The following is a 26,894-nucleotide window of genomic DNA, read 5'->3' as shown; positions in this document are numbered from 1 at the left end:
TTTCACTTCGCCTCTCCAGCATCCCCACACGACACAGGTCGCACAAACGACAGTAGCATTGCATATGTTTGTGGAGGAGTGACCATCTGACACCATGACCATTAGAAACACTCTCCAGGACCATGGCCAGAGATACCGACCACGTATGGCTTCTCTCAAGAAGGTAGGCTATCCATTTTACTTCAAAGATGACGAACACAGCCCTGTTCAGTCTTGTAGAATATACCTGCAAATGCACCTATACATAGGTCCCCCCAAATTAATTCTTCAACGCAATATTTGGGATGCAGTATGTATCCTCATTAACCCTGACTGTATTGGCATTTTCTTTTATAAACTGCGTTAGACTAGAAAAACTATCGATATTCTCCACAGGTCCTTACAGGAATCTTACAGGTGCCATTCGGCATGCTTCGAGAAAATGTAACAGACATCAAATATGCCATGTTTTTATTATGCATGTACATCTGAATTGTCATAATCCAATTGTTCAGATTAAGTGGGAAAAACATATAAAAAATAACTAAGCATTAAAAAGTGCATGCAGCAGAATGACAAGACATCAAAATAAACAAATGTCATCTTGGTTTCAGCGGTGTATCACACACACTAAATGTTACACTGTGTTTTGTTGCAACCTTTTCACAGTGATAAGGTCACTCATTTTAATAAGCATTACGCCTGGATAAGTGTCAGTGCTTTATCTACACCAACCACCCGCTGGAGAGGAGTTAATCCATGAATTGGACAACAACAGTGTGGCCAGAGCCTGGATCCATTCATCATCTCACATTTTATCCACTTTAGAAGCTGCATATTAAGCACAGTAACTTCACTTTTTGGTATTTGGAAAAGAGTCTAGGAAATAATTAAGACAAAAGCTCTTTCACTAGAATATTATCTTAGTCTATTGATCCCAGATGCAGCACTCACAATGTCCTGCTCTCCAGGGGAATGCTAACTCATTTCAGCGAGAACTTTGTGCTTTTAGTCCATGAAAGCCCACTTTGGTCCGGCTCAGGCTGCGGCTTACAGCCTCTCCAGGATGACTTCAAAGCACTGAGCCACTTCAAACAGGCCCGGGAGTCAGCCTCCTACGCTGACACACACACAGACACACTCTCATACAAATTACATTAATGTTCTGCATGATTTCTTGCTTTCCAGCTCTCATCAGAGCGGTGGGAGCTTTGGGATCAGATGATATGATAACTTCAACAAATTGTTTAGAGGGCAGTGACTCATCGCAAACCTCCCACACACGGCAAACAAAGGCCATTCGATCAGGGCATAAACAAGCCTCTCATCTCACTGCTCCCCTTGTTTCATTGCAGCGTAAAAGGTTCTGACTTAATTGTAATGTCGTTTTTGTAATAGCAAGGTTGAGTGATAAGAGGCATTAGTTACAAGCAAGCTTTAGTATCTCAGGGAGGACAATTTGCCACTGAGTTTTAAATGACTGAGAGGCAATTAGATCCTGAACTGAAAACAGGTTAACAGGGTTGATGATTATGAAGATGATAATCATTATCGCCTTCATTTTGTCCTAGACCGGTGCCAAAGGGACGGACATTTACATTTCCTACGTCTGCCCTGTACAGTTTCAGATGTGAAAACAATTCACATGTTCAATATTAGAAGTAGGCTATTGTTTTAATGTTGTATTTCTTTCTTTTGTTTCCCGGTTTGAACAGCCTGAGTTTTGATGATTACTAATTAATGATGATTTTATAACAATCATGTAAGTGCGCGGCTGTAGGGACTTGGCTTCGTAACCATGGGTCACCACTTCAAGTCGCAAGCAGAACAAATACATCTGGAGTGTGGTCTGATAGCTAGAGAGGGGCCAGTTTACCTCCTGGGCACTGCCGAGGTGCCCTTAAGCAAGGCACCGAAATCCCCATTGCTCTGTATTAGGCATTTGAGCAACTATACCACTATTCCAAAGCAGGTGTGTATTATTTGCCCTGTACTGTTTATGTAATCCAAAAATAAAAAAAGAGTGGAAAACGGAATTTCCTCTATCAATATAGGTGCATCTTCAAAACATGTAAACATCCGCTAACTTAAACACATAAACAATGTGAGCATTCTGTTTAACAAAAAAAACAGTAAGTGGTTGTCAGTAACAGCGTCAACATTTCCCACCATCGATCATGTTGATAAATAGAATGCTCCCATAAAAACGCTATTTATTGTATATCAATACACTATCAAAGGGCCGAAACTGATCGTGTTAAAAGGCCGGAAACACGTCCAACCTGCTTTTTTTACCCACAAATTCCAGCATTTACTGTACTATGTTTCTCTTCATAACAGCTGCCCCCACAACCTGTTGTCAAAGCAACCAGTTGGCATGGTGACCCCTTCCCCCTCAACTCACAATCAGTTGTCGTAGTAACATCCTCTCACCCCTATAATGATAACATCATATTAATTTGCAGTCGGAGAAGGTGCTGCTGGAGATGCAGGACCCCAAAACAGGGCTGAAGTCCCAGCCCCAGAGACTGGTGATCACAACAATACCACACGCTATCACTGGTAACACACACACACACACACACACACACACACACACACACACACACACACACACACACACACACACACACACACACACACACACACACACACACACACACACACACACACACACACACACACACACACACACACACACACACACACACACACACACACACACACACACACACACACACACACATATATATATATACACACACACACACACACACACACACACACACACACACACACACACACACACACACACCACACACATATATATATATATATATATATATATATATATATATATATATATATATATATATATATATACACACACACACACACACACACATTTACACTTACACTTAGGGATGATTGCCCATACGCAGCAGCAAATACTTGGTATTAATCAGCAGCCGGCTGATTGTGCCTGCATAGTCTCACTGGAGGATACCGGAGCTTCGGGCTCAACACTCAAGAGCTACAGATTTAATCTCCATGACAACCCCCGAGTGAGGGAGAGGGAAAAGTAGGAGGTGAAGGAGGAAGATGATGATTGAGCGGACAAGAGGAAAAAGAGCAAGTAACAGAGACGGGAACAAGAGAAAAACAGAGAGTGAGGAGGAGGAGGAGGAGGAGGAGGAGGAGGAGGAGGAGGAGGAGGAGGAGGAGGAGAGGAAACCTCAGCTGTTACGTCATTTGCTTTGAGTCCAGGCAGCAGCTGAAGGAATGAAAACATGAAAAACAGCTTCTCCTCTTTTTGACTTGACTTTTCTGTCTCTCCTCTTATATTTGTATCCATTTCCTCTCCTCTCCTTTGTTCACTACCCTGTCCTCTTATCTCTCGTCCCATTTATTTCCTGTTTCTCCTTTTCTCCTCTTCCTTTCTTTGCTCTCTTTCCCTTTTTTCTTCTCTTTTCTCATTTCATGTCCTTCTATATCCTCACATGTTCTCCCATCTCTTTTCCCTTCCCTTCCTCTACTCCCATCTCTCTCACCTTCCTCTCCTTTTCTCTTTTACGCCCCTCTTCTTCCCTAACCTATCTTTCCTTTCCTATTATCTCTATTCCGTTCCTTTCATTCCCTTCTCTCTATTTAATTTCCTTTCCTTTCATTTTATTTCTTGTCCTTTTATTCCCTCTCCTCATTGCTTTCCTTAATCCCACCCCCCCTCTTTTTCTCCTTTACTCTCATTTTATTTCCGGTCTCTCCTCTTTCCTTGTCTCTCGTCTCCTTGTTGTTTCTTGCTGTGCTCCCTCCTCCACAGAGCTGAGGCTGACAGGCTATATACAGATAAAGTCGGTGTTGTTGTATCAGAGGTCTGGCATTTAGAAGCCCACCTACCTCTCCACACACACAAACAACACTTATGTCTTGATGTTTGCTCTCAGAGCTTCCGGTGAATATTTTCTGCTTTATAATTTCCATCTTTCTTTCCCAGGCGAAGACATCATTGCGTGGTTAGCTGACAGATTCCAAGTAAACACTCAAGGTAGATGTGACGCGATCGATTGTATTCATATGAGGTATATGGAGTACCAGCTAAAAGTGTGTTTTTTATGTTAAATTCCTGCTCGTCTCTCTGTCTGTTGTCAGAGGCCAGGAGTTTCGGCTCTATGCTGGTAGCATTGGGATACATCTACCCTCTACAAGACCACAAGCGCTTAGTGATCAAACTGGATGCGTCCCTCTATCGCTTCCAGGTAAACACATAAGCCTCCGAACCAACAAAGCTATATTGTGCAGCCACTTTGTCTTAAAGCTGCACTGTAGAGTTTTTAACTGTTAATACTGCCATGTTTTTACAAGTGGGTGCCTGTTTTTGTTTATGTCGTGCATTCACAAGTGGATTCACAGCAGTTGGTGACTTATGAGAAAGGAAGTTAATTCTACCATTTTTTTTAAAACTACTTATTTTGGTACTATTGTTTTGATGCTATAATATATACAGTTATGATGTTATTTTCATACATTCAAATACAAACCAATGGGCAGTTTTTATTTGGTTAAAGTACTAGGATTTCATGTAGTCAATCAAAGCTGAATGCTGATGAAAACACACATTAGTGAATATGTGTTGGCTATAAATGTGCTCTATAACTAATTTGAGTAAGTAAGTCTATGTTTGGCCACAGTACATTTTTATTTCCATTATTGATTCATCTGTTGAATATTTAGTTTGATAATAGTTGTACAGTCTATTCAAAGATTATCTCAAAAGTCCATATCATAATGTCCAAGAGCCTAAAGTGAGGTCCTGTCCTACTATCAGGCCAAAACTGATTTTTTAGATAAAATATATCTTATCTTTATTGATATTAAAGACGGAACAATTAAGCTTAATTGAGAACAGAGGTAATTCTCAAACTTTATTTACAATTTTTGGTAAAAGTTTAGTTCACAAAATGTGGAAACTGCTGCTCTGCAAATTAAAGAGTTTACCATTAGAGGATAGAAGACGCAGAAGCAAAACAAGGGTTTGCTATTACCTACTTTCAATTTTACGATTTAAAACCTCACATTTGTCTGCTTTTGGTTTCCTGAGCGCTTACAATTAAACCCCTCCTGTTGGTTCTAGTCTGTATAACAAACAAATCACAATAATGTATCTGACATTTGTCCGTTCCAGACCCCGTACTTCTGGCCCACACAGCTGTTGCCTGTTGAGGATACAGATTATGGTGAGTGAAACAGAAACACATTTTATCTCACCTCCTCTTACCAACTCTTACACATTCCTTTTAATCATTGAAGCAATCTACCTGGCGAAAAGAAACATACGTAAGAAAGGAATCCTGGAGATGCACGAGCAGGTGAGAACCACAGTAAATGAGTCATTTATTCTTCCCACTGGCATTTTCTCATGTGTCATTTCATATCCCCATCAGGAACACTATAACCGTCTTCACAAGTGGATGAATCATAAATGGGATTTTATAGTGATGCAAGCTAAAGAACAGTACAGGTAGGTGTGTGAGGAACTCAAAGACGTCACTCCGTTTTCAGAAACAAAGTATCAAGATGCTCAACGTTTGTGTTTGATTTGAAGGGCTGCGAAGGAGAGGAAGAAACCGGACAGAGTGGTGTTCGACTGCCAGGAGAGAGCCTACTGGGTGGTGCACAGACCTCCGGTGGGAACACACACACGCACACGCACACGCACGCACACGCACACGCACGCACACGCACACGCACACACACAGATAGTTATCAGACATGTACTGCACACAGGATACAGCTTCATGTATGGCAGCAGACTGAGACGTCTAGAAATAAATTGTCCTCGACCTCTATACTTCCTAGGGTATCTCATTATCTCTACCCATGATGCCTCATTATCATGACTTGTCCAGTCAGAGGAAAAGGGCACAGCTGATGAATCTTTCACACCGCGTAATGGGAATGTGTCGCAGAGTTCTGCACCTTGTGCTTGGGGCACGCTGAGTCTGAGATTCGCCCTGTTTCATGATTACTGACTAGGCTAGGACGCTTATCTTCAACCCATGAGTCAGTGAGCTTTTAGTAATTTAATATCCCACTATAACATCAGCTGACATGGTTCGGCTGTATTACGTAATCCTGAGGCTAATGCGTTTATAATTTAAAGGTGGGGTAGGTAAGTTTGAGAAACCGGCTCGAGATCGCTAGAATTTGAAAATACACAGCCGGAGAAAATCTGCCACTTCCTTACAGAGCCCCTCCTCCAACACACACGAACGCGCACATGACCAATGAGGGCACGAGATAAGTTTGTGCCCCGATGGAGGGCTGACAGGCAGGTAGGCCATCCAATGGCTAAACGGATTGGTTGAACTTTGGTTGTACTTTGGTTGTACTTTTTACAGTATTACGGCTTTTTTATGGATTTGTTGTCAAAGCACTTAAGATATTCATTGCTATCGGGATGTTAAGAGCATTCCATGGAATATAACAAAAAGTGTATCTCGAGCCGGTTTCTGAAACTTACCTACCCCACCTTTAAGTGAAATTGTGCTTATATGTTGCATATTCCTGAATACATCTGTATTTTGTCAAAGTAATTTTACGCAACATATTATAAAAAGGCAATGAGCATTCGGTTGTTTGCACTGTACTTAATAAGCACTTAAACAACAAAAGTGAAGCATAAGTAGTGGCGAGTCATGATGTCGGTTAACTTATCATTGGCATATTTAATTTCACCAACACAGCACTTATTTAAAATAAATTAACTTTATAGTCTCTTTGCCGGTATTTCGCAGACTGTTAAGGATACCTGGAGCAAATGCAAGGACTCCAGTTTGAACTCTTTTGTTAACTAAACGCCAAATTAACCAGAACAAAGATCCTTAAATTACCATATGAGAGGTTGCTGACAGGCAAAGTAGCAATTATTTTGGTGTTTAATTAAGTTAGCCCAATGCCCAACTTATTTAGGTATTTAGCCGAGCAGAGCATTTTACAGATACAGACATGGAAGTATTAGATGTTAACACTTTTTCTTGAGATGCGTTATTAGATAAGAGCACTTATTATACATTTATTTTGGGGACCAACACAGCTTAAATGGTGTTTCAATTGCATAGAAATCAGGATGTATGTTACACTTTTGTTCCTACTTGACATTCACATACTGTACACAGAGGCATCCTGCTGTTACATTTGATTACAAGTCATATATATTTAAAGCCTCAGCTGGAAACCAACCGATTACTGTAAGTTATGCATGTGCAACAGTCATTTCATAAATCACATTTGACACGTGACTGGCCTCTTGTTGTCTCAGACAGCCAGGGGACGTGTGACACATTAGCATCTGTTATAATAATGTGCCCTTGTTTAACACACATTGTGATATCATTTATTTGTTGTTAATTTGTTTCTGTGTAGCCGGGGACAGTGAGTGCAATGGACTATGGTCTGGATCGACAAATAGATCCAAACTCAGATGAGGTAACAGGTGAGTCTCTCTGTGACCTGCATGAACATAACTCCTGCCAATCAGCTTATATTCAGTAAGAGGCTTTGATGCATGGATCCAGGTGCAGTCAACAACGTGGCTCTCCTCTTTCCTTTCCATGTCATAATCTTACTAATCCTATCTAACTCAAACTAACCCTTCCCCTCTTCTTTTCTTCTCTTTTCTTCTGCAGGACTTTTCTTTGTGATTCAGACTTGTTTTGAGCACTGGATATGAACACACGCACGCACGCACGCGCGCACGCACGCACACACACACAACCCCCATGTTTGTACTTTAAACACTACATTCCTTTTCCCTAACCTTGACTCTCACAACCTAAGCACAACACTTAAAGGGGCCCTATTATGCTCTTTTTCAGGTGTCCCGCCCTTTAGACTATCACTTAGCATTTGTTGGAGCGCTACCCAATAGTCATATTAGGTGGCAGGCTGTTGCAAGCAGCCCCCTTTGTGTTTATACTTTTTTGTCTTTTTTCTAATTAATTTTCTTATTTTGGCTTTTTCTTTCACCAATTTATTTTACATTTTTGTTCTGTTTTCTTACATTTTTTGAGACGTTTTATTTTCTACTCCATTTCTAATGATGTGCAATGCCTGGATTTGAACGCTGCTGTGACTAAAACATTTCCCAATTTGGGTAATAAAGTATATCTTATCTTTATTTTATCTTATAACACACTACAGGAAAGGGAAACCCCAAAAAGCACAATAGGGCTTCTTTAATGTAACAGTATTTTATTAAAAACCTTTTGCAATGTTTCTTTCCTCATCTTTGCAGCAATGTTTTATTTAGGAGTCTATAGAATGTTTGTACACTTTTTGTAAAAGTTAAATGAATTATTATCAATAAATAACGAAGAGACGCATAATTGCACCAAAAAAAACTTGAACTTAATTCCAACCGTAGTGAGGGAAGTCCATGGATTAAACAAAACGAAACTGTGTTGCTACTATCATCACAGATACATATCTGAAGGAACTGTCGGCAGTCAATTTGCACTGTGGGTTCTGGAGTTGACAAAGAAGAAGAATCAATGAAATAAAAAAGACATAATGCAGATTCTTCTGCCATCGAGTTGTACTTGTTTTTACTTTCCTCAGAGATTCTGACAATGATATTGAGTTATAGGATTGCAAGGCTAAATCAATGGCTTCTCCTTTAGTGTCAACTATTTAAAAAGCCCTTTCAAAAAAATGAAACCATGTTCTCAAACATTCAAAAAGCCAAATACATTTGTGTAGATTGTGTGTTTCGCGATGACCTGTTTTATTTAATGTAACATCTATGTTGTCTCCCCTAGGCAGTTACACCCGACTTCTACGAGAGAATTGTGAGTGGAGATGTATTGACTCTTTCTCTGACATTTCCATCATTTGTCCCGTGAGCCCGTTTCCTCTCGGCTAACAGTTGTGTTAAGCACTAGTGATCCATAGAGAGAACTGTTCTCCTGACATGTTTATAGCTGTCATCTCTCCTCCGCCTCACTGTAGATGATCTTTACGCAGCAGTCCATCATGAGGCCCAGAGTGAAGTCATCAGTGTCTATTGGCGCGTAAGCTGCTACTCATATACTACATCTGTCCGTCTCTTTAGATTGATCGCATCTACATTTTTCATTGCCAAAACTACACTGTAGCTATAGTGACAACACAACCAGATGAATCCTTGAACCAGCCTGATTAGGAACAACAAGGGAGATGAAGGCAGTGATTCATTAATGCACATTTTGACTTAGAAGTGTCTCTCATCTCTCAGCCTGGTATAAGTGTCACTGTAGCTTTCTGAAACCACATCCATCACTCTCCCAAACTTCTTTACCTCCCTCCTCTTCTTTTTCTTCTTTTTGTCTTTCTCTTGTTTCTCTGTACTTCCCCTCCCAGTGGTGCCCAGTTGGAGCAAAATGATAAGAAGCGTGTTTGTGTGTGTTTCAACATAGCTCTCCACTGACTGACCTGATGAAGAAGATGTAGATCACAGATGATATAGAGACAGAATCTGTGCGTTCAGTGACTTTTTATAGATGGATAGGTACTTTATTGATCCCAAGTTGGGAAATGTTTGCGTTGCAGGAGTTATCATGTTATCATGTTAGAGGCGTGTAACAAGCACTTTGTAAATTGGATTATTGGAGACTGTAAAATCCTCAAAATCAGTTGTTTTTAATAATTGAAAATGGCCAGCAGGTTTTCAAACCAACTGCGGTCTTGATCATAAGTAGCAACATTGCATTACATTTCCTGAAAAGTTAACCCTTAAAATCCCACTCTAGCTTTTTCTGAAAAATAAAAACAAATACAAAAGTTGAATAACTGGTTTTTGTACACGTTATAAATATATAATGCTAGGGATTCTTCTTTTTGTCTTGGGCATTTTAATAATTAGCAAAAACTTTAAAAGGGGTCAGTCATCCTGCTATCCAACAATCAATAAAATCAAGCCCAAAACATACATTTCCTGTGATGGTTATGCATTTTTCACTTTCTCTGGTCACTAATTTACCTCATAAACGAGCCACATCCCACTCGTGTGCCTTACACACATATTTGGCCAACATTTAGTGGTGTGATCAACAACATTTTTCACCAACACTAGCTCTAATTTACTGTCATGATACATTAAAACACTACATTTCCCTCTGTTCTTGCAGATTGGTGAAATACTGTGCCACCTACAACAACCACGACCCTTTCCTCTCCAATTGTCTTCCCAGCAACCCCTGGATCACCGATGATGTCACGTTCTGGACCTTGAACATGCCCTGGTGAGTCATCTGAGGACCATACGTTATCTATAATCCGAGAACATTTGGAATAACTTGTTGTTTGTGATTGTAACAGTGTGGAAATACCAACTAAGATGCGTGTGGAGCGATGGACGTTCAGCTTCGCAGAGCTGCTGTCAGACACCCGAGGACGAGATGACTTCAGACTCTTCCTGAAGAAAGAATTCAGCGGTACAATTTATATTTATTATTGCCATATCCCTGCACTGTAGATCCATTTTTGGTCACACAATGTTAATATTTAAACAATTCCAAGGGACTAATATATTTTTCATTTTCATTGTTTTCTTTTCTGCACCACCTTAGGTGAGAACTTGGCATTCTGGGAAGCTTGCGAAGATCTAAAGTGGGGCAAAGCTGCGTCGATTAAAGAGAAAGCAGAGCATATCTACAAGTAATGTCTTAAATAATTCTCTGTGTAGAATATTTAAGTGATGAGTTTTGATAGAAGTCGTTGATAAAGCAGGCACAATAGGCGACTGATAATAATTTTTTTACAGTTTTTTATATTAATTATTTGACCATCTATGTTTTTTGTAGTTGTTTAATTAGCTCTTTTTACTGCACTGTTAGTGTACAGTTGTATTATTATGCTGCTGTGTTTATTGTATCGTTGGAACACTGGCACAACAATTTCCTTCGGGATAAAGTCCTATCTTATCTTATATATCTCTCTTATTCATGATTTCATTCTAATCCATCAATTTTGCGGTTGTGAGGATTTTCAAAAATGTTTCAGTTTTATATCATCTTATACTGAATATCTCATTACTTTTTCTTAACAATTCTTTGGAATTGAATTAGCACAAGAACCTCAAAGGTGTATTTCACATGCAGATCTTGAGTGAATGTACTGCGTTACAGTCCACTGATGCTTGGTTTGTATCTGTTTCTCCCATGTTCCTGATCCCAGAACATTCCTGGCACGAGGTGCACCGCGGTGGATCAACATTGACGGCAAGACCATGGAAGTCACGGTGAAAGGTCTGAAACACCCACACAGATACGTCCTGGACCCCGCACAAACTCACATCTACATGCTCATGAAGAAGGTCAGGAAACACATCGGTAGTTGGCACGATCGTTCCCAAGATCAGCCAACAAGTAGTCAATGATGAATTTGTTTGTATTTCCCAGGACTCATACGGCCGGTACCAAAAATCTCCGGTGTTTAAGGATACGGTGAAGAAGGCCATCTGTCCTGATGAGCACCGTTTCAGGTAAGTGACCGTTCTTAAAGCAGTTTATTTGGAATAAGATCTTCAAGGCATTATTCTTTTGATGTGATTACCTCGACCGTTTATTCCACTGCACACTATTTAATTTTACATTTTCAGCTTATCGTATGTTTTGCGATTTTACACATACATGTATATTTTACATGTATATAGTTGACTTATTTATGCATTTACTGGCAAAGTGGTCACTTGCAACATTTCCTTGCATGGTTTTATTTCTGTTCTCTAGCACTATATTTGTATTGTATTACGTCTTATATATATTTATGTTGCATTGTTGGAGGAGCCCTGGACTTAAGATTTTCATTGCCAAAACTACACTGTAGCTATAGTGACTACAAAACCAAATGAATCCTTGAACCAGCCTGATTAGGAACACAAAGGGAGATGAAGGCAGTGATTCATTAATGCAAATTATGACTTAGAAGTGTCTCATCTCTCAGCCTGGTACAAGTGTCACTGTAGCTTTCTGAAACCACGTCCATCTCTGTACTTTCCCTCCCAGTGGTGCCCAGTTGGAGCAAAATTCTAAGAAGCGACGGCCGAGTCTCAGCCCCATCATCCTGCGGCAGATGGAGCAGGAGCAAAGGGCCAAGATGGCCGCCAACATTGACATCACACAGGTTATGAGCAAACTCAGCAAGCAGGGCAAGGAGGCGCCCCCTCGTCCTCCTAAAAAATGAGCAATCAGTGATTTTATTAAATTATAAAGAAGAATCATTAAAATAAACACTCCAGGTTCTGAATACTACTGTCTTAGTTTACTCCACCGCTCTTAATGTGTAGTATGTGATGAAAGATACTCTTTTCATTACCTGCTCAAAACAAACAGCAGACAGATGTTGCTGTTGTGTTAGTGCTGCAGAAAGACATTTTCTTCAAGAAAGTACATCATTAAGTTGATTTTCTTTAAAGACAGTTTTAAATATGCAGAATAGAGTAGTTGAAGCATAAATAGTAAACTTTAATAAAGCTTTTTTTAAAGGGTTGGATCACCCAAAATGTCCCACCTCACTATAATGGTATTTCACTACGCACATCGTGAAATAAAAATAAGAGGAGAAAGATTTGTTTACATTTTTCATTTTGAGAAAAATGTCAAAAATAAAGTTAGGCTATCAGTCTTTGCTCTTATGCTAGTGGTTGGATTTATTCTCAATATTTAAACTTTATTTTCAACATTTAAGGATGATTCTCAAAATGATATGAATACAAATCTACCTCCTTAATACCCCCCCCCCCCCCTCATGTCCTGTTGTACATATAACCGCTATAAGAGGCTAGATTTGGGGCGACTGATCCTTTAAACACTCAAATCCTGTTGAGAATTTACTGACATAATTCCATTTAACAGCTATTTTGAGATTTCTTTCCATCTGTTGCATTTCTAGCCATACCAGCTGTAACTGTTGTCTGTCCTGTTGTTTTCTCATATGTCATATTATCCATCCCCACCATAGACTGTATATATGATCCCCACTCATGTATTATATCACTCACTTCTGTACTTACAATATGTTTTCTCTGTCATCAGTCATGAGCTAATAAAACATTCACAAACCACCTCATGTTTATCTGTTTGTCTTCATAAACCGTTTCATATAATTTCTCTGTCCTATTGGTTTTGACCTATTCTGAACATCATGATGTTTAAGTAAGTATAACACTTGCTGTAAGTTTCCCAAAATGCCATTTATTCTCTGTCTGACTTGTGTCTGTTGCCCTTTGACCTCACAGCTGTGCCGCTTCACCACTCCCGTCCCCCACCTCGCTGTCTACTCCGGCTTCACTGACTACCCCACTGCCACCGCCTCACCCTCTCTCACCTTCCTGGCCCACACCCCGGCCTGTCCGTCCCCCATCAGCGTGGCCCTGGACAGCACCTCGGTGTCTGAGCGGCGGGTGGAGGAAGCAGAGGATGACGGGAACCCTGCGGCTCGAGCCCCGGTGGGTGGAAATGTGTCCAGGTCTCGCATGGCTCTGTCCCTGCGTCGCCTGCTGAAGGGCGGCTGCACCCCCGCCACCATGTTCGCCAGCCTGTCGCCCAAATGTCACTCAGCAGCCGGGACAAGTAGCCGCATCCAGCCCATCGGCCCGGACCAACCCAGCCAGGCTCCACCCCGACGGATTGGAAAGTGAGTGTGAGACAAAAAGTTGCACCTATAATACTGTGCACTCAGATATTTGATTAACTCTACAATACTATTAAAATGTGAGGATTTATCTTATATTTTAACTTCAGTAGTGCCATGAGTAGGCTATTTTACATATTTTACTACAGTAATACCACACTGTTAAAATAAAATGTTATGAATTAAAGGGTTATTTCAAGTAAATGTACAGTTTGAAAGGGTTTAAATTATACAGAATGACCCATTTTAGATGAATGTATTTTACTTTTACGGATCAAAAGAATGTTGCATTAATGTGTTCATCACTTTGTAAAGATGGAGCTGAATGTAATGACCTTATACTGCAGTGTCGCTAACCTTTAATAATATAACATAACTTATTAGATCTGCAAAGTAAATAACGCTCCCAGGCAAATGTAGTGCAAAGTTTGCCTCTGAAAAGTAGTTGAGTTTACTTTACTCAAGTAAAGTACAAGTAACTATTAGTGGAATCTACTTTCCACTTATAGTTAAATTGTCCATTGACTTTCTTAAAATTAGGTAGTAGAAGGTCTACAAATTCTACACAGTTTATCTAATGTGAATGTAAACACCCTCAAATTAAAGCTAAATGTTTGCACTTCAACGTCATACTCATTTTAACATAAATGTAATGGTCTGGAGTGCATCTAATACTTTCTGCCTGCAGTGTATTTGAACTGAAAATGGATATCAGACCTTTCCTTTCTGCACCCTGCACAGTTTTTTCCAGATTAAAGTGGATATTCCCCCAGAGTGCCGTATCTACCCCATAGAGTCAGAGGACGAGGAAGAGGAGAGCCGGGCGGCCTTTCGGGGGGGAGTGGGAGCCAAAGAGATCATCTGCCCCTGGGAGAGCCTCACTACACAGAACGGGACGGGCTAGTCGGCTGCATTTACACAGGAATAAAAAAAGGGTTATTTTAATTAGTTTGAGCAGGCAGATTTTGCCCATGCTCTGACAGAGATAACAGATCTCAAAAAGGACATGAAGTGGTTAAATCCCTGTGTAAATGTGGCCACATAATCACCGCCAGGCCACAACATAAACACCAAACAACATGACGCAAACGGCCAATCCTGGAAACTAGAGATTGCTGTTTAGACTGAGCACAAACCTACTGTGTCCAAGATTAAACTCCTTAAAGGCAACCTAGTGTTGGTTTCTAGCGTTAAACACATACTGCCTGTAGGCCTGAAAGGACCCAGTGTAATGTTTGCCTCAGAATAATAATAATCACCATATTCATATATCCCCAATTTATCAGTAAATACAATGTTTTCAGTTGTTTACCATATTAGTTTTTCCTCCAGTGCAACCCTTTCCCTTTAAGATAAGCTTGACTACCCATCATAAAAGGCTGACATTTTAATTTTGTATTTGATAGTGTATTACTTTTGGCAAGGAGCTTATATATTTCAGTTTGGTTTGTTTGCCTGTTTGTCAGCATGATTACAGAAAACAATTATTCATGAAACTCGGTGGAAGTGTAGCATGTATTATAGCAAGGAAAACCCATTACAATTTGGAGCGGATCCAAATTAAGGGACAGATTCAGAAGTTATTTTTCGCTTTCGCTAACATTGCGATATATCATGGCCTTGAGAGACGTCTGCGCTCTTCAGGTGCCCATCGAAATATTTATTTTACTCCTCAATTATACAGGTTATTGGTGTCCTATCGCATGGCAGAGGAAGTTGTGATCAACCATATTTTGGCACATTTGTTGTTTGGAAATAGCATCTTACAAGCCAACAGACAGATAAGTGTTGGTTACTCAACATGTGTTTTTGGTGGAGTATTTCTTTAAATATAGCCTTATTGACATTTCTGATGTGAGCACCGGCTGAGCCAGATTTAAAGGTTGGAGCCTTAGTATTGTGAGGTGCAGCTCAACTAGAGGACAACAGGGTGTACACACATCGATAGTTACGGCTGTAACTACGGTTCTATGAGTCCCGGATGACCGCCAGAGGCGGTGCTTTAGCACTGGATATGTCCATCGCGCGCATGCGCAGCTCGAGTACCAATAACAACAAAGTCACCTGTGACCCACGTGACACCGGCTACATCAGCCGGTGTCGACAGAGGATCTGTTCCCAGAATCTTCTCGCGAGCACACAAGAATTCTGAGTGACAGGAAACTCTGGCGGTCATCCGGGACTCATAGAACCGTAGTTACAGCCGTAACTATCGTTCTATTTCGTCCCTACTGACCGCCAGAGGCGGTGCTTTAGCACTGGATGACCTATACCAACCATGTCATGAAGAATCCAAGCACTTACTCACCTAGTTGGAAGCAGCGGAGCTTGGCCACAAGACCACCCCCAGGGGGTGAGGAGTGGCGACATTGACCCGGTAGAACCTGGAGAATGTGCCAGAAGACGCCCATGACGCCGCGGCGCAGATGGTCTCCAGGGGCACCCCTCTTAGGGCAGCCCACGATGTTGAGACGCCTCTTGTAGAGTGGCATCTGGCCCCTGATGGCGGGGGGCGGCCACTGGCCCCATAGGCACATGTGATGGTATCCACCACCCAGTGGGACAGCCGCTGCTTCGAGAGAGCACGACCCTTCCTAGTGCCGCCATGGCAAACGAAGAGCTGCTCTGACTGTCGTATACAGGCCGTAGCATCAATATACGCCCTCAGGGCACGCACAGGGCACAGCAACTCAGGTGTGCCGTTCTCCTGTGGAATGTTAAAGCGTGCCAGCTGGATAGGCCGATTGGAGTGGGCTAGTGGAAGCACCTTGGGCAAGAACGCCACATTCGGCCAGAGGGTGACACCCGAGCCATCGGAGTTCCACCTCAGGCATGTACTGCTTACGGAGAGGGCATGAAGCTCTCCGACTCGCTTCCCTGAGGTTATGGCAAGCAGAAATGCTGCCTTCAGGGACAGCCATTTAAGCCCGACCTGGGCCAAGGGTTCGAAGGGAGGAGATGATAGTGCATCCAACACTAGGGGCAGGTCCCAAGCCGGGGCCCTTGGGGTGCTAGGGGGGCGCTGCCGTAGAGCCCCTCTTAGAAAGAGGGACACCAACCTGTGGCGCCCCACTGTGGCGCCATCGACTCCGACATGTCGGGCAGAGATAGCAGCCATATACACCTTCAAAGTGGAGTGAGAACGTCCACTATCCAGAAGGGACTGCAGAAACTCTAAAATGGTGGCCACGGAGCAATGTCCCGGATTCTCAGCCTTACTCACACACCAGTGGGAGAAGAGCCTCCATTTGCACTCATACTGTGCCCGAGTGGATGGAGCTCTGGCATTCAGGATAGTTTCCCTGACAGATGCCGTGACACCGCTCAACAGTGGGTTGGGCCCTGCAGAGGCCAAACCCAGAGCTGAAGGCGGCGAGGGTCGGGATGCCAGATCTGACCCTTGAGCTGTGACAGGAGGTCCTTCCTGTCGGGGAGACGCCACGGTGGGCTGCCGCAGAGACTGCGTAGCAGTGGGCGCGCAAACCAGCCAGTCGTCCAGGTATGGCAGGACCTTCATGCCCTGTGCCTGCAGGGGAGCGAGTGCTGCCGCAACAACCCTGGTGAACACCCTTGGGGAGAGGGAGAGACCAAAGGGAAGCACCCGAAACTGATAATGTCGACCCTGAAAGGCGAACCTCAAGAACCTCCGGTGATGGGATGCAATTGGCACGTGGAAGTAGGCGTCCCTCAAGTCCACGGTTGTGAACCACTCCCCCTGTGTGACAACACGAAGGGTGTCTGCTGTGGTTAGCATATGGAAGGGTAGTACCCTCAGGAATCTGTTGATTCCTCTGAGGTCCAGAACTGGACGGAATCCGCCAACTTTCTTGCTCACAAGAAAGTACGTCGAGTAGAACCCCCCGCTCTGACGCAGGGGGTCCACTGGCTCGATTGCGCCTTTGGCCAAGAGGACGGACAACTCTTGGGCTAGCGCTAAGGCCTTCGCCGGGTCCTTGACAACTGTCATTCTGACCCGGCCGAAGGCTAGGGGCCGGCGTCGGAACTGCAACTTGTAGCCCCGGGTTAGTGTGGAAACCACCCAGGGGTCGGAAATACAGGCAGCCCAGTAGCTGAGCTGCTGCTGGGAAAACCAGCCGACGACCGGCCCCGGGACTTCAGGGCCTAGCCCCCCGGCCCCTGGAGCCCCTCGGGGGGCGCCGGTAAGGCTCTGAAGCGCGAGGCCGCCTGGAAGCCAGGCGACCTGGGGCACGAAAGTCATTGGCCGGTTGAGTGGGCCGCTGGGAACTCTGCCGACCACCCCAGTAAGCCGGTGGCTGAGCGCGGCTGCTAGAGCGGCCCCTGGGCCTGCCGGGAGCGGCCGCGGGACTGCGAAGACCCGAGAGCTGCTGCCTGGTCTGCCTCGCTTGGGCAGCGCACTCCAGTGTCTCCAGGGCAGCTGACCCAAACAGCTCCCCTGGCTCGACTGGCACGCTACGTAGGACCCTCCTACATGTCTCCGTCAGTGGTGACTGGGCCAGCCAAACCTGGCGACGAGTCTGTACCAGAAAAGACATAACTCGTCCCAATTCCCTAGTCATTAGGGCAAAGGCCTGCAGTGATGCATCGCTGAGGCCCAGCAAAGAAGGCTCGGCCGGAGCCTGCTGCAGCGAGGCGGAGACGGCCAGCATTAGATGGGAGAGGGAGTTCCCGATACGACCCATGCGTGCCGCTGCGTCGTAGGCCCTACAGAGCAGCCCATCCGTGACCCTGCACTGAGGCTGAGGGCACCTGACCTCACGCCTTAAAGCCTCGTCAGGAGCCAGAATCAGGGAGGCGATGGCAGGCTCAATGGGTGGCATGCCACCCAGCCCCGCCCTCGCCGGGTCCTGCATGGCAGCCAAGGTCCGGGCATCGGAACCAGTGCGGCTAAAGGCCCTGGTGTCCCTCCAGCATGCCTGGAGCTCCCTCAGGTACTCCTCTGAAGGAGGAACGGTGAGGGGGACACGGGCTGGGTTACGCCTGAAGAAGGCACTAGCCGGAGCCAAGTTGGCCTGCGGAACCGGAATCTGCAGGTGCGCCAAGGCTGTACGAATGATGGCCGCCATGGAGCCTCCCCCCCGTCCTGCAGAGACCCCTGAGCAGAGGAGAGGGAAAACTCCTCGAGCGGGACCTCGTCCTCCGTCTCTTCATTGAAGAGGTTAGCCGAAGCCGCTAGCGACAAGGCATCCTCGTACAGAGGTGCGGCAACCGAAGGAGGGGCGGCAACCGAAGGAGGGGCAGCAACCGAAGGAGGGGCAGGCGGCCCGCTAGCAGCCCCTATACCGGGCCCCGGCTGAAGGGCCACGAGGAGCGACTTCATCGTGTCCATGTCGGTAGCTAGCTGATCCACTCTAGAGGACAGCCTGTTCCTAGTCCTCTTATTGGGGGGTGCACCCATGGCCATCGCTCCCTCAAGTCGCCAGGGACGGTCGAACTGATCTGGGGGAGGATGTGACCAAGAGAGGTGTCCGTTGGCTGCCGCCAGACGTTCCACCTCAGTGATTCTAGCCACTCTGAGTGCCCGGGGCATGCAGCTACAGTTCATGCAGGCCCCTACTGTGAGAGCTTCCCTTAGATGCTCGAGGCCGAGGCAAGAGGGGCAACGGTCGTGGCCGTCCTCGGGCTCGAGAGAAGCCATACAGGCGCTACATGAATTAGCCATTCTGTAGGTAGCCAGATGCAGAGAAGCGGGAGCGGGAACACAGCCTTCACCAGCTACCTGCCCTTCACTGGTTGAGCCGAGGCGAGTGCCAGATGCAGCGTAACCGGGAGCGGGTGCGGGAACGCAGCCTTCACCAGCTACCTGCTTAAACCAAAACACAAGGCAGTTAGCGTCTACCAGGAGCGGGGGCGAGAACACTGCCTTCACTGGTTAATTTACAGACGAATGCCTGATGCAGCGTAACCGGGAGCGGGTGCGGGAACACAGCCTTCACCAGCTACCTGCTTAACAGAAAACACCAGGCAGTTTAGCGTCTACCAGGAGCGGGGGCGAGAACACTGCCTTCACTGGTTAATTTACAGACGAATGCCAGACGCAGCGTAACCGGGAGCGGGTGCGGGAGCACAGCCTTCACCAGCTACCTGCTTAACGGAAAAAAACAGGCCGTTTAGCGCCTACCAGGAGCGGGGGCGCAAACACTGCCTTCACTGGTTAAACTGAAGACGAACGCCAGATGCAGCGTAACCGGGAGCGGGTGTGGGAACACAGACTTCACCAGCTACTTGTTTAACAGGATAAACACGGCAACTTTAGCGTTAAATCAAAGGCGAATGCCAGCTGTAGCTAAAGAAAAAAGAACGGCACGGGAAACTCCGGTGCTCAACCCAGCGTCCGCCGAGTGGCTGCAGCCGCTACTGCTAACTAGCCAGTACAGCTCAATGCCAATGAAGTTTAGCTCAATGCTAATGAAGTTTAGCTGAATGCTAATGAAGTTTAGCTCAATGCTAATGAGGTTTAGCTCAATGCTAATGACGTTTGGCTCAGCGCCGCGGCCAAAACAGTACAAAAGCACAGCAATACTCCTGGGAGAGGGAGCGAAAACACCTCCGTCACCAAAAGACTCAGCAAACAGACAGAAATCAGGACAACTAGGCTGGGAGAGGGAGTAGAAACACTGCCGTCGCCAACCAAGCCGACACCAACCTGTCCGAACGAAGTCTCTGCGCAGCCAGCCGCAGCTCCTGGAGGACGGGTAATCCCGCGGCCCCGACTGGATGAGTCGCGAAGCTACACGCAGCCAGCTGTTTGCAGAGAATCCTTAACAAATGTTCCGAACGAACGAACGCTGTAGGCTACAAAAAATGTAGCCAAGGTACTCTCGCGCAGCGAGAAGATGAAAAGGAACAGCCGGTGTCACGTGGGTCACAGGTGACTTTGTTGTTATTGGTACTCGAGCTGCGCATGCGCGCGATGGACATATCCAGTGCTAAAGCACCGCCTCTGGCGGTCAGTAGGGACGAAATAGAACCACAAGTTATGGACTCTTGAGCTTTAGCTTTCACATTCAAAACTCATTCTGTATTTATTAACAAACAGTAGCCCGACAGCAGCCTTATCCTTGCATGTACACACGCATGTACACAGATATTTAGGCCTAAAGATACAAAATATAAATGAGAAGAAATATTATTTTTGTGATTGTCAAGAACCATGAATAAACGTTATATAATACAGATAATATGATGTTTACATCTTGTAGGCAGACACATTTGATTCTGCCTGTGCACATGCCTGCTAACAATTGAATAATGATCTTTGAAGTAGAGAAGTGTTTTTGTGCTGCTCATTAGATTTAGATGCTTCGTCCACATTTTACTTACCTCTTACACACATTATGTGAAAATAAATAGATGCAGTTCAGGTTAAAATGAGAGCACATGAACAGACCGTCTGCATGTTGCTTTTTTGTTACTGTAATGGGGGCCGGGTAAGAGTTTTGTACTTAGCTTCACTAATGTTTTGTAGCTGTTGCTGTGCACTACTCTGAGCGAGGTTTTGGTATTTTTCTCACATATCTCCTTTGAGGGGGATACAGTACAATGTGAATTTACTGTCAGAATGTATTATCTTTACAATGTTTACAGATGCAAGAATGTGAAAAGTACCTTTTAATTTGTTGTATTTGATTTGTACATTCCACAGCTTGTGTGAAGTGCCTAAATAAAAGTCTTAACAAAAAAGGCTTACCTTCTTGATCTACCTACAATAAAAAAGTAACATTTTCCAGCATATCTATATCTAATTTAGATTTTATTTTGTTTTCAGGTTCTTAAATCTTCTGAGCTAAGTCACAGCTAAGTCACACCTAACAGTTTACATAGAGGGACTATTTAAATAGAGGGACTATTTATTTGATAGAAAGTGTTGCAATCAATTTGAAACTATTCACAAACTGCTCTGCTAATCAACAACAACTCATGCAATACAACCATTTGTTTATCTGATGTGCAATAACATTCTTCTTCATCCTCAGTATTTAGTGATGATAGTGGATGGCCACAAGGTGGCAAAATAACAACAGGGATGGAATAAGGCAACAGTTACATTACGTATACAAGCTGCTGCAGGGAATACAAAATGCAGGTGCATTACTTCACTGAAACCTACAATATTAAATCCGAGACAATCAGTGTTTTAAATGTATCAAAAATATTTTTATAAAGGTTTTCTTACTTATAATTTAGAAAAAGGGAAATATTCTTAACCAGAGGCAGAAACAAATTTGAGGGAAATCTGGAATCTGATCCCCTGACATCTAATTTCCACATAAACCTAACCAAGGTCAATATGTTTGGTAAGTATGAGCAGGACAGTACTGCTCCAATATCCAAAAGGTTGCAGAATACATTAAAACATAAAACGTGTAGTAAACATTAGTTATGCCTACACCAAGGTTACTGATCTGAGGACGGAGCATAGCTTTGATCTCTCTCTGTGTGTGTGTGTGTGTGTGTGTGTGTGTGTGTGTGTGTGTGTGTGTGTGTGTGTGTGTGTGTGTGTGTGTGTGTGTGTGTGTTTGTGTTTGTGTTTGTGTTTGTTTGTGCAGAACCATCCAATTGCTATTTCGCAATACCCACACAGGGACATCGACACACAGTCCATTCATACATTAGCTCACCAAGGCAGAGGGAATTTATGCAATGCATTTAACATTCATTTGAGGTGTGCCTATATTAAAATATATTTGCGTGCAAGCATCTTTTAATAAGGCCCTTGGTATTTGGTGTTACACCTGAATGAGTTTTTCAAGAGGTAGCCTATGCATCTTATCATGGCTTTTATGTTATTTTTAATTTTTTTACAGGCACACAGCCTCAGTTTGATTTGTACATTTCTCAAATATCTGTACTCTACCTTTTACGCTTTTATTTTTCTTATAACAATGGCTGGAATAACATCTGTAAAGAAGAAAACAAATGAAATAGACTATTTATAAGAAGGAAATTACAACTAAAATGTCAAATAAAAAGGTCATATTATCTGAATACACTAAATTGATGAGTCAATAAGCTTTAGAAATCACCCTTATGTTCAATTAAGCAAAAGTTAAACATTTTAGTAATTACACAACCTTTTTGGCTGAGAATTAGATAATAATATGGATACCTGCGAGGTAGTGATTAAGTCCATGGCAATTAGCTTAGCCTAAGCACTAAAAGCGATTGTACAATATGTGCATTCTTTAAGGATATAAAAATAAAATATGTTTTACAAGATGTAAAACAAAAATCATAAAATCCCCTTCACCTGCGCCACATTGATTTAAATCAAACAGTTAAAGAGGCACTTCCTCTTTGCATAACCTGAATTGGAAACATGACAAACAGGAAAACAAAGCATCCTTTTCATGCCAACACACACACACACACACACACACACACACACACACACACACACACACACACACACACACACACACACACACACACACACACACACACACACACACACACACACACACACACACGCCCCGGTAAAACTCCCAAAAAGTTTTGTGAAGCCGCCATTTTATTATCCTCGCATTAGCATTAGCATTAGCCCAGCGCAGAAACGCAGAGAGACTAACTTATGGCAACACAAAATAAAACATGGGAGCGGTGGAGATGAGGAGGTGTTGGCGTTCTGGCGATTTACTCGGAAGGCTTCAGAAGGGAAAAGAAAGTTTGGGGCTCTCTGCTGGAACTGCTACCCCCGCGACCCGACCACGGATAAGCGGGAGAAGATGGATGGATGGCTTCAGAAGCTGCTGGGACTCCCAGCAGCTTCTACTGAAGCCAGTCCCCGACTCCGGGGACTTCCGGCCGGGGACTTTGGGCGGCAGGATACGCCGTGAAGTGGTTTGCAGCCTGCCAGTAAACCCAAAGCAGAAGAAGAAGAAGTGACGTCAGCGGCTTCATTTGCCTAATCTACCCCCAGGGACTTTTTCTGGTGTGAACGCGATCTGTACTTAGTTCATGCGAACTAAAGAGTTCGCATGAACTAAGTTCGCATGAACCTTTGTGGGAAAAGTACCGCAGTGTGAACGCGGCTCTTGACTTACATGTATTTCCTAGAGACGTATCCTAACCTTAACCATAACCAACACATGCCTAACCCTAACCATTACCCTAACTCTAACCCTAAACCTAACCAAGTCTTCACCCTAAAATTAATGATTCCCCTTATGGGGACTATGTAAACAGATGTAGGTCCCCACAAGTATAGTAATGCATGTGTCGGCCGATGTTGAATGACCAAATCAGAAGCGTAATGAAACGCTGCACATTCGCCTGCTGCTGCTTCCCTGTGTGTGTGTGTGTGTGTGTGTGTGTGTGTGTGTGTGTGTGTGTGTGTGTGTGTGTGTGTGTGTGTGTGTGTGTGTGTGTGTGTGTGTGTGGTGTGTGTGTGTGTGTGTGTGTGTGTGTGTGTGTGTGTCCAGAACCTCAATCAGAATCACAGGTGACCTGGCGTCTAGCTGAGCCTCCTAGGTTTGACAAGAGCAGATAATTACTAGGACCCCCCACTTCGTAAAATCCGACCATGTGAGAAAGTGAGCATCGATGAAGAGGAAGAGAAGAAATGACCTTAAAACTTGAACTATATTTAGGTCACCTTTTATGGCCTCCTCTTCACACCTACTTACTATTCTCCCTTTGTGTTAGCCTACAACCTTTTATTATTCTTCTATTCATCTGTAGCCTACTGCAGGACTCTGATAGTTATCTGAGCCATATTCTGCTGATTCAATTCGACATGCCAAACCCTGTAACCACAGGTACGCACAACATGTATTTGTAATAGCCTATAATTTATATGCAGTATTTAAAGCCAACTTTCTATTTAGGTAAGACGTTGTGAGATCTTATGATTTCTAATGGATACCTAATAATGACAAGAACACATCTGTGTCTAAAAAGTGAAGCATATGCCACCAATATTCTTAAAAAGCATAATATTCATTTGGTAATTTGCGGTCACATCTACATACAAATAAATAAGTAGGGGAGGCTTTAGGGCAGGGCTTCCATGTGATTGATAAATTGCTAAAATCGTGGCTACCACATTATTCAGCTTTAGGTTGCGCTGAAAGACATACAAAAGAGTCAGCTGTCATTTTTTTCTGTTAAGTTGTTTAAATCATGTTTTTTCTAGTCCAAATTAGCATTGGCTAACGTACAGTTAACCTAAGCATTTTGCTAACCAAGCTAGCTAGCGCTAGCTGGTTACTTTAAATTCTAATGTTGAGACTTTCAAATTGTAGTCCACAAACCAGTTGGTGACATCAACATGGCCGCTCCTTTTACACAGTCTATGATAATTAACAAGGTAAATGTAGCTAATGCTTTAGGGCAGAGCTACCTTGTGATTGAGCAACCCAGTCTCATGGCATTTCGTGTTCACCAACACGATTTTTAATCTATTGATTCGTGTTCACCAACATGATTTTCCCCTTTTTTTCGTGTTGCACAGCACGATTTTAAAAGCAATGTATTTCTGTATTTCATGTGTTTCGTGCCTGCAGCACGTCTTTTTCTCCGGTCGAGTCGTGGAAGACCGGAAGCTGTGTGGTTCATAAAAACATGTTCTTACTCAATATTAAGCCACAATTATTGCTTTTATTTTAATTCGTATAATTTCGGATTTTTGTTGCCATCTGCGAGGAAAATAAATGGGGCTCAGAGCCTCAGAATACTGAAATCTGTATTTTTTAAATCTTTTTTCCTTCTAATTTGTTATTCTTTTCAAAATAACACACTGTTATTTACTCACCAATAACACACAATTATCCTTGCTTTTATTTATTGGTTTAATTCCATAATCTCTGGCTTTTTTTGGCGTCTGTCAGGAACTGAATTTCAAAATAGAATTAACCGGAAACAGACGTAGGCATTTCGAGCGATTACCCAAGATCCTCAGCTATGGTTTAAGCTCGCTGATTGGATGTTTTAGCCGCAATGCATGCTGGGATTTGGTGTTTATATTATATGAAATCCGGAAAACATTTTAAAAGAATAAAAGAATACTTAATTCCGAGTGCTCTTGCTTTTCTCTTTGAAAGTCATCACATAACGGCATTGTAATACACAATTCGGCTGCATTACATATTACAGATCTGCCGTAGTTCTTTATATATAGTAGAGCTGTCAAACGATTAAATTAATTTTAATCAGATTAATCACAGCTTAAAAATTAATTAATTATGATTAATCACCATTCGAACTATGTCCAAAATATGCCATTTCTTTATGTATATTGTTGTGGGAATGGAAAGATAAATGAAAGAAGGCGGATATATCCATTTAACATACAGTAGGCCTATCTATGTTTATTATAACATTTTTCTGCGTGTCAAAATTAAAGAGAGCACCTATCAATCATCAAACTGTGGGGTCTTAATTCATTACGTGTTGATTTCTATCAACGGGGGAGTACTTCAGGAAAGTCGACGGGGGACGGGGGGGGGGGCTAGTGGAGTACTTCGTGACCACAGAGTGTGAACGTTTGTGATCAGCTGTTTTAGCGCAGTTCTCCAGTGAAGGGGGGGAGTCTCCCTCCGCAGCCTGTTGGCGTAGTTTTGGCACAATTCCGTTGTACAGACCGACGTTACCAGCAGCCCTGTCTGTGCACACGGAGACCGACTCTGTCGTCCGGTGATCTAACCGCCTTCTGGAAAAGCTTCACAAGTATGTCAGTACGCAAATGCGCTTTGTGACACAAGTGATGGTACGCATTTCAGATTACGCACATAACCTACGTACCAGTTATGTGCACCTCTGTACTACAGCAAAGGTATTCTCCGTCGGGACTTCCTACAACAACACCACGCCGTTATCTTGATTCTGATTGGCTAGAAGACATTATCAAAGATGTTCTATTGAGAAGTCGATCACTACGTGACAAAAGTTTTCAAAACCGTTTGTGGTCTTCGTATTTCCAGACAAGTGACTGCTGAAATCAATCTTACTAACTGCTGTCTGTGCAATTTACTCCGCGCGAGTTGGCATACTTTATTTAGCTTACTTTAACATCAATTTTTCATGGTGGGGCTAAGCCATTTCTTGGTATGGGTGTAGCCTACCCCAGCCATACCCTGGCGCTCCCACTGGAGGGATGTATGGGGCGGGGCCATTCTGCACATGCGTTTAAATGCGTTAAATATTTTTATTCAATTCATTAAAAAAATTAATTGCCGCCGTTAACGCGATAATTTTTGACGGCATTAATATAGAGCCCTGATGAGAAGACCTTTGGAAAAACTGAAGAAATGCCGCCGAAACTGAATACT

General features: G+C 43.5%; 1 protein-coding gene across 3 annotated transcripts; it reads left to right on the top strand.

Moving 5' to 3' along the window:
* The first annotated feature begins 31 nt into the window (after positions 1 to 31).
* LOC117464506 (regulator of G-protein signaling 9-like) lies at positions 32 to 15,620 on the top strand. 3 transcript variants are annotated; one of them, XM_034106963.1, is made up of 19 exons: positions 32 to 163; positions 2,445 to 2,541; positions 3,974 to 4,024; positions 4,129 to 4,235; positions 5,162 to 5,213; positions 5,287 to 5,345; positions 5,421 to 5,497; positions 5,582 to 5,663; positions 7,402 to 7,464; positions 8,796 to 8,825; positions 8,986 to 9,047; positions 10,143 to 10,256; positions 10,333 to 10,448; positions 10,584 to 10,671; positions 11,191 to 11,329; positions 11,415 to 11,497; positions 12,021 to 12,138; positions 13,253 to 13,650; positions 14,389 to 15,620. In XM_034106963.1, the coding sequence occupies exons 1-19, from the start codon at positions 95 to 97 to the stop codon at positions 14,549 to 14,551; spliced, it is 1,968 nt and encodes a 655-aa protein (XP_033962854.1). In that variant the 5' UTR covers positions 32 to 94; the 3' UTR covers positions 14,552 to 15,620. The 3 variants fall into 3 exon arrangements, with proteins under 3 accessions (XP_033962854.1, XP_033962856.1, XP_033962857.1); XM_034106965.2 differs by lacking the exons at positions 13,253 to 13,650; positions 14,389 to 15,620 and having other exon boundaries at positions 12,021 to 12,689; XM_034106966.1 differs by lacking the exons at positions 32 to 163; positions 2,445 to 2,541; positions 3,974 to 4,024; ... (3 more) ...; positions 5,421 to 5,497; positions 5,582 to 5,663 and having other exon boundaries at positions 7,427 to 7,471.
* Positions 15,621 to 26,894: the final 11,274 nt, after the last annotated feature.

This window comes from Pseudochaenichthys georgianus, chromosome 19 (assembly GCF_902827115.2).
Source record: "Pseudochaenichthys georgianus chromosome 19, fPseGeo1.2, whole genome shotgun sequence".
Taxonomy (NCBI): Eukaryota; Metazoa; Chordata; class Actinopteri; order Perciformes; family Channichthyidae; genus Pseudochaenichthys; species Pseudochaenichthys georgianus.
Note: the sequence above shows the minus strand (reverse complement) of the source record. Positions and strands in the feature narration are given on the sequence as shown.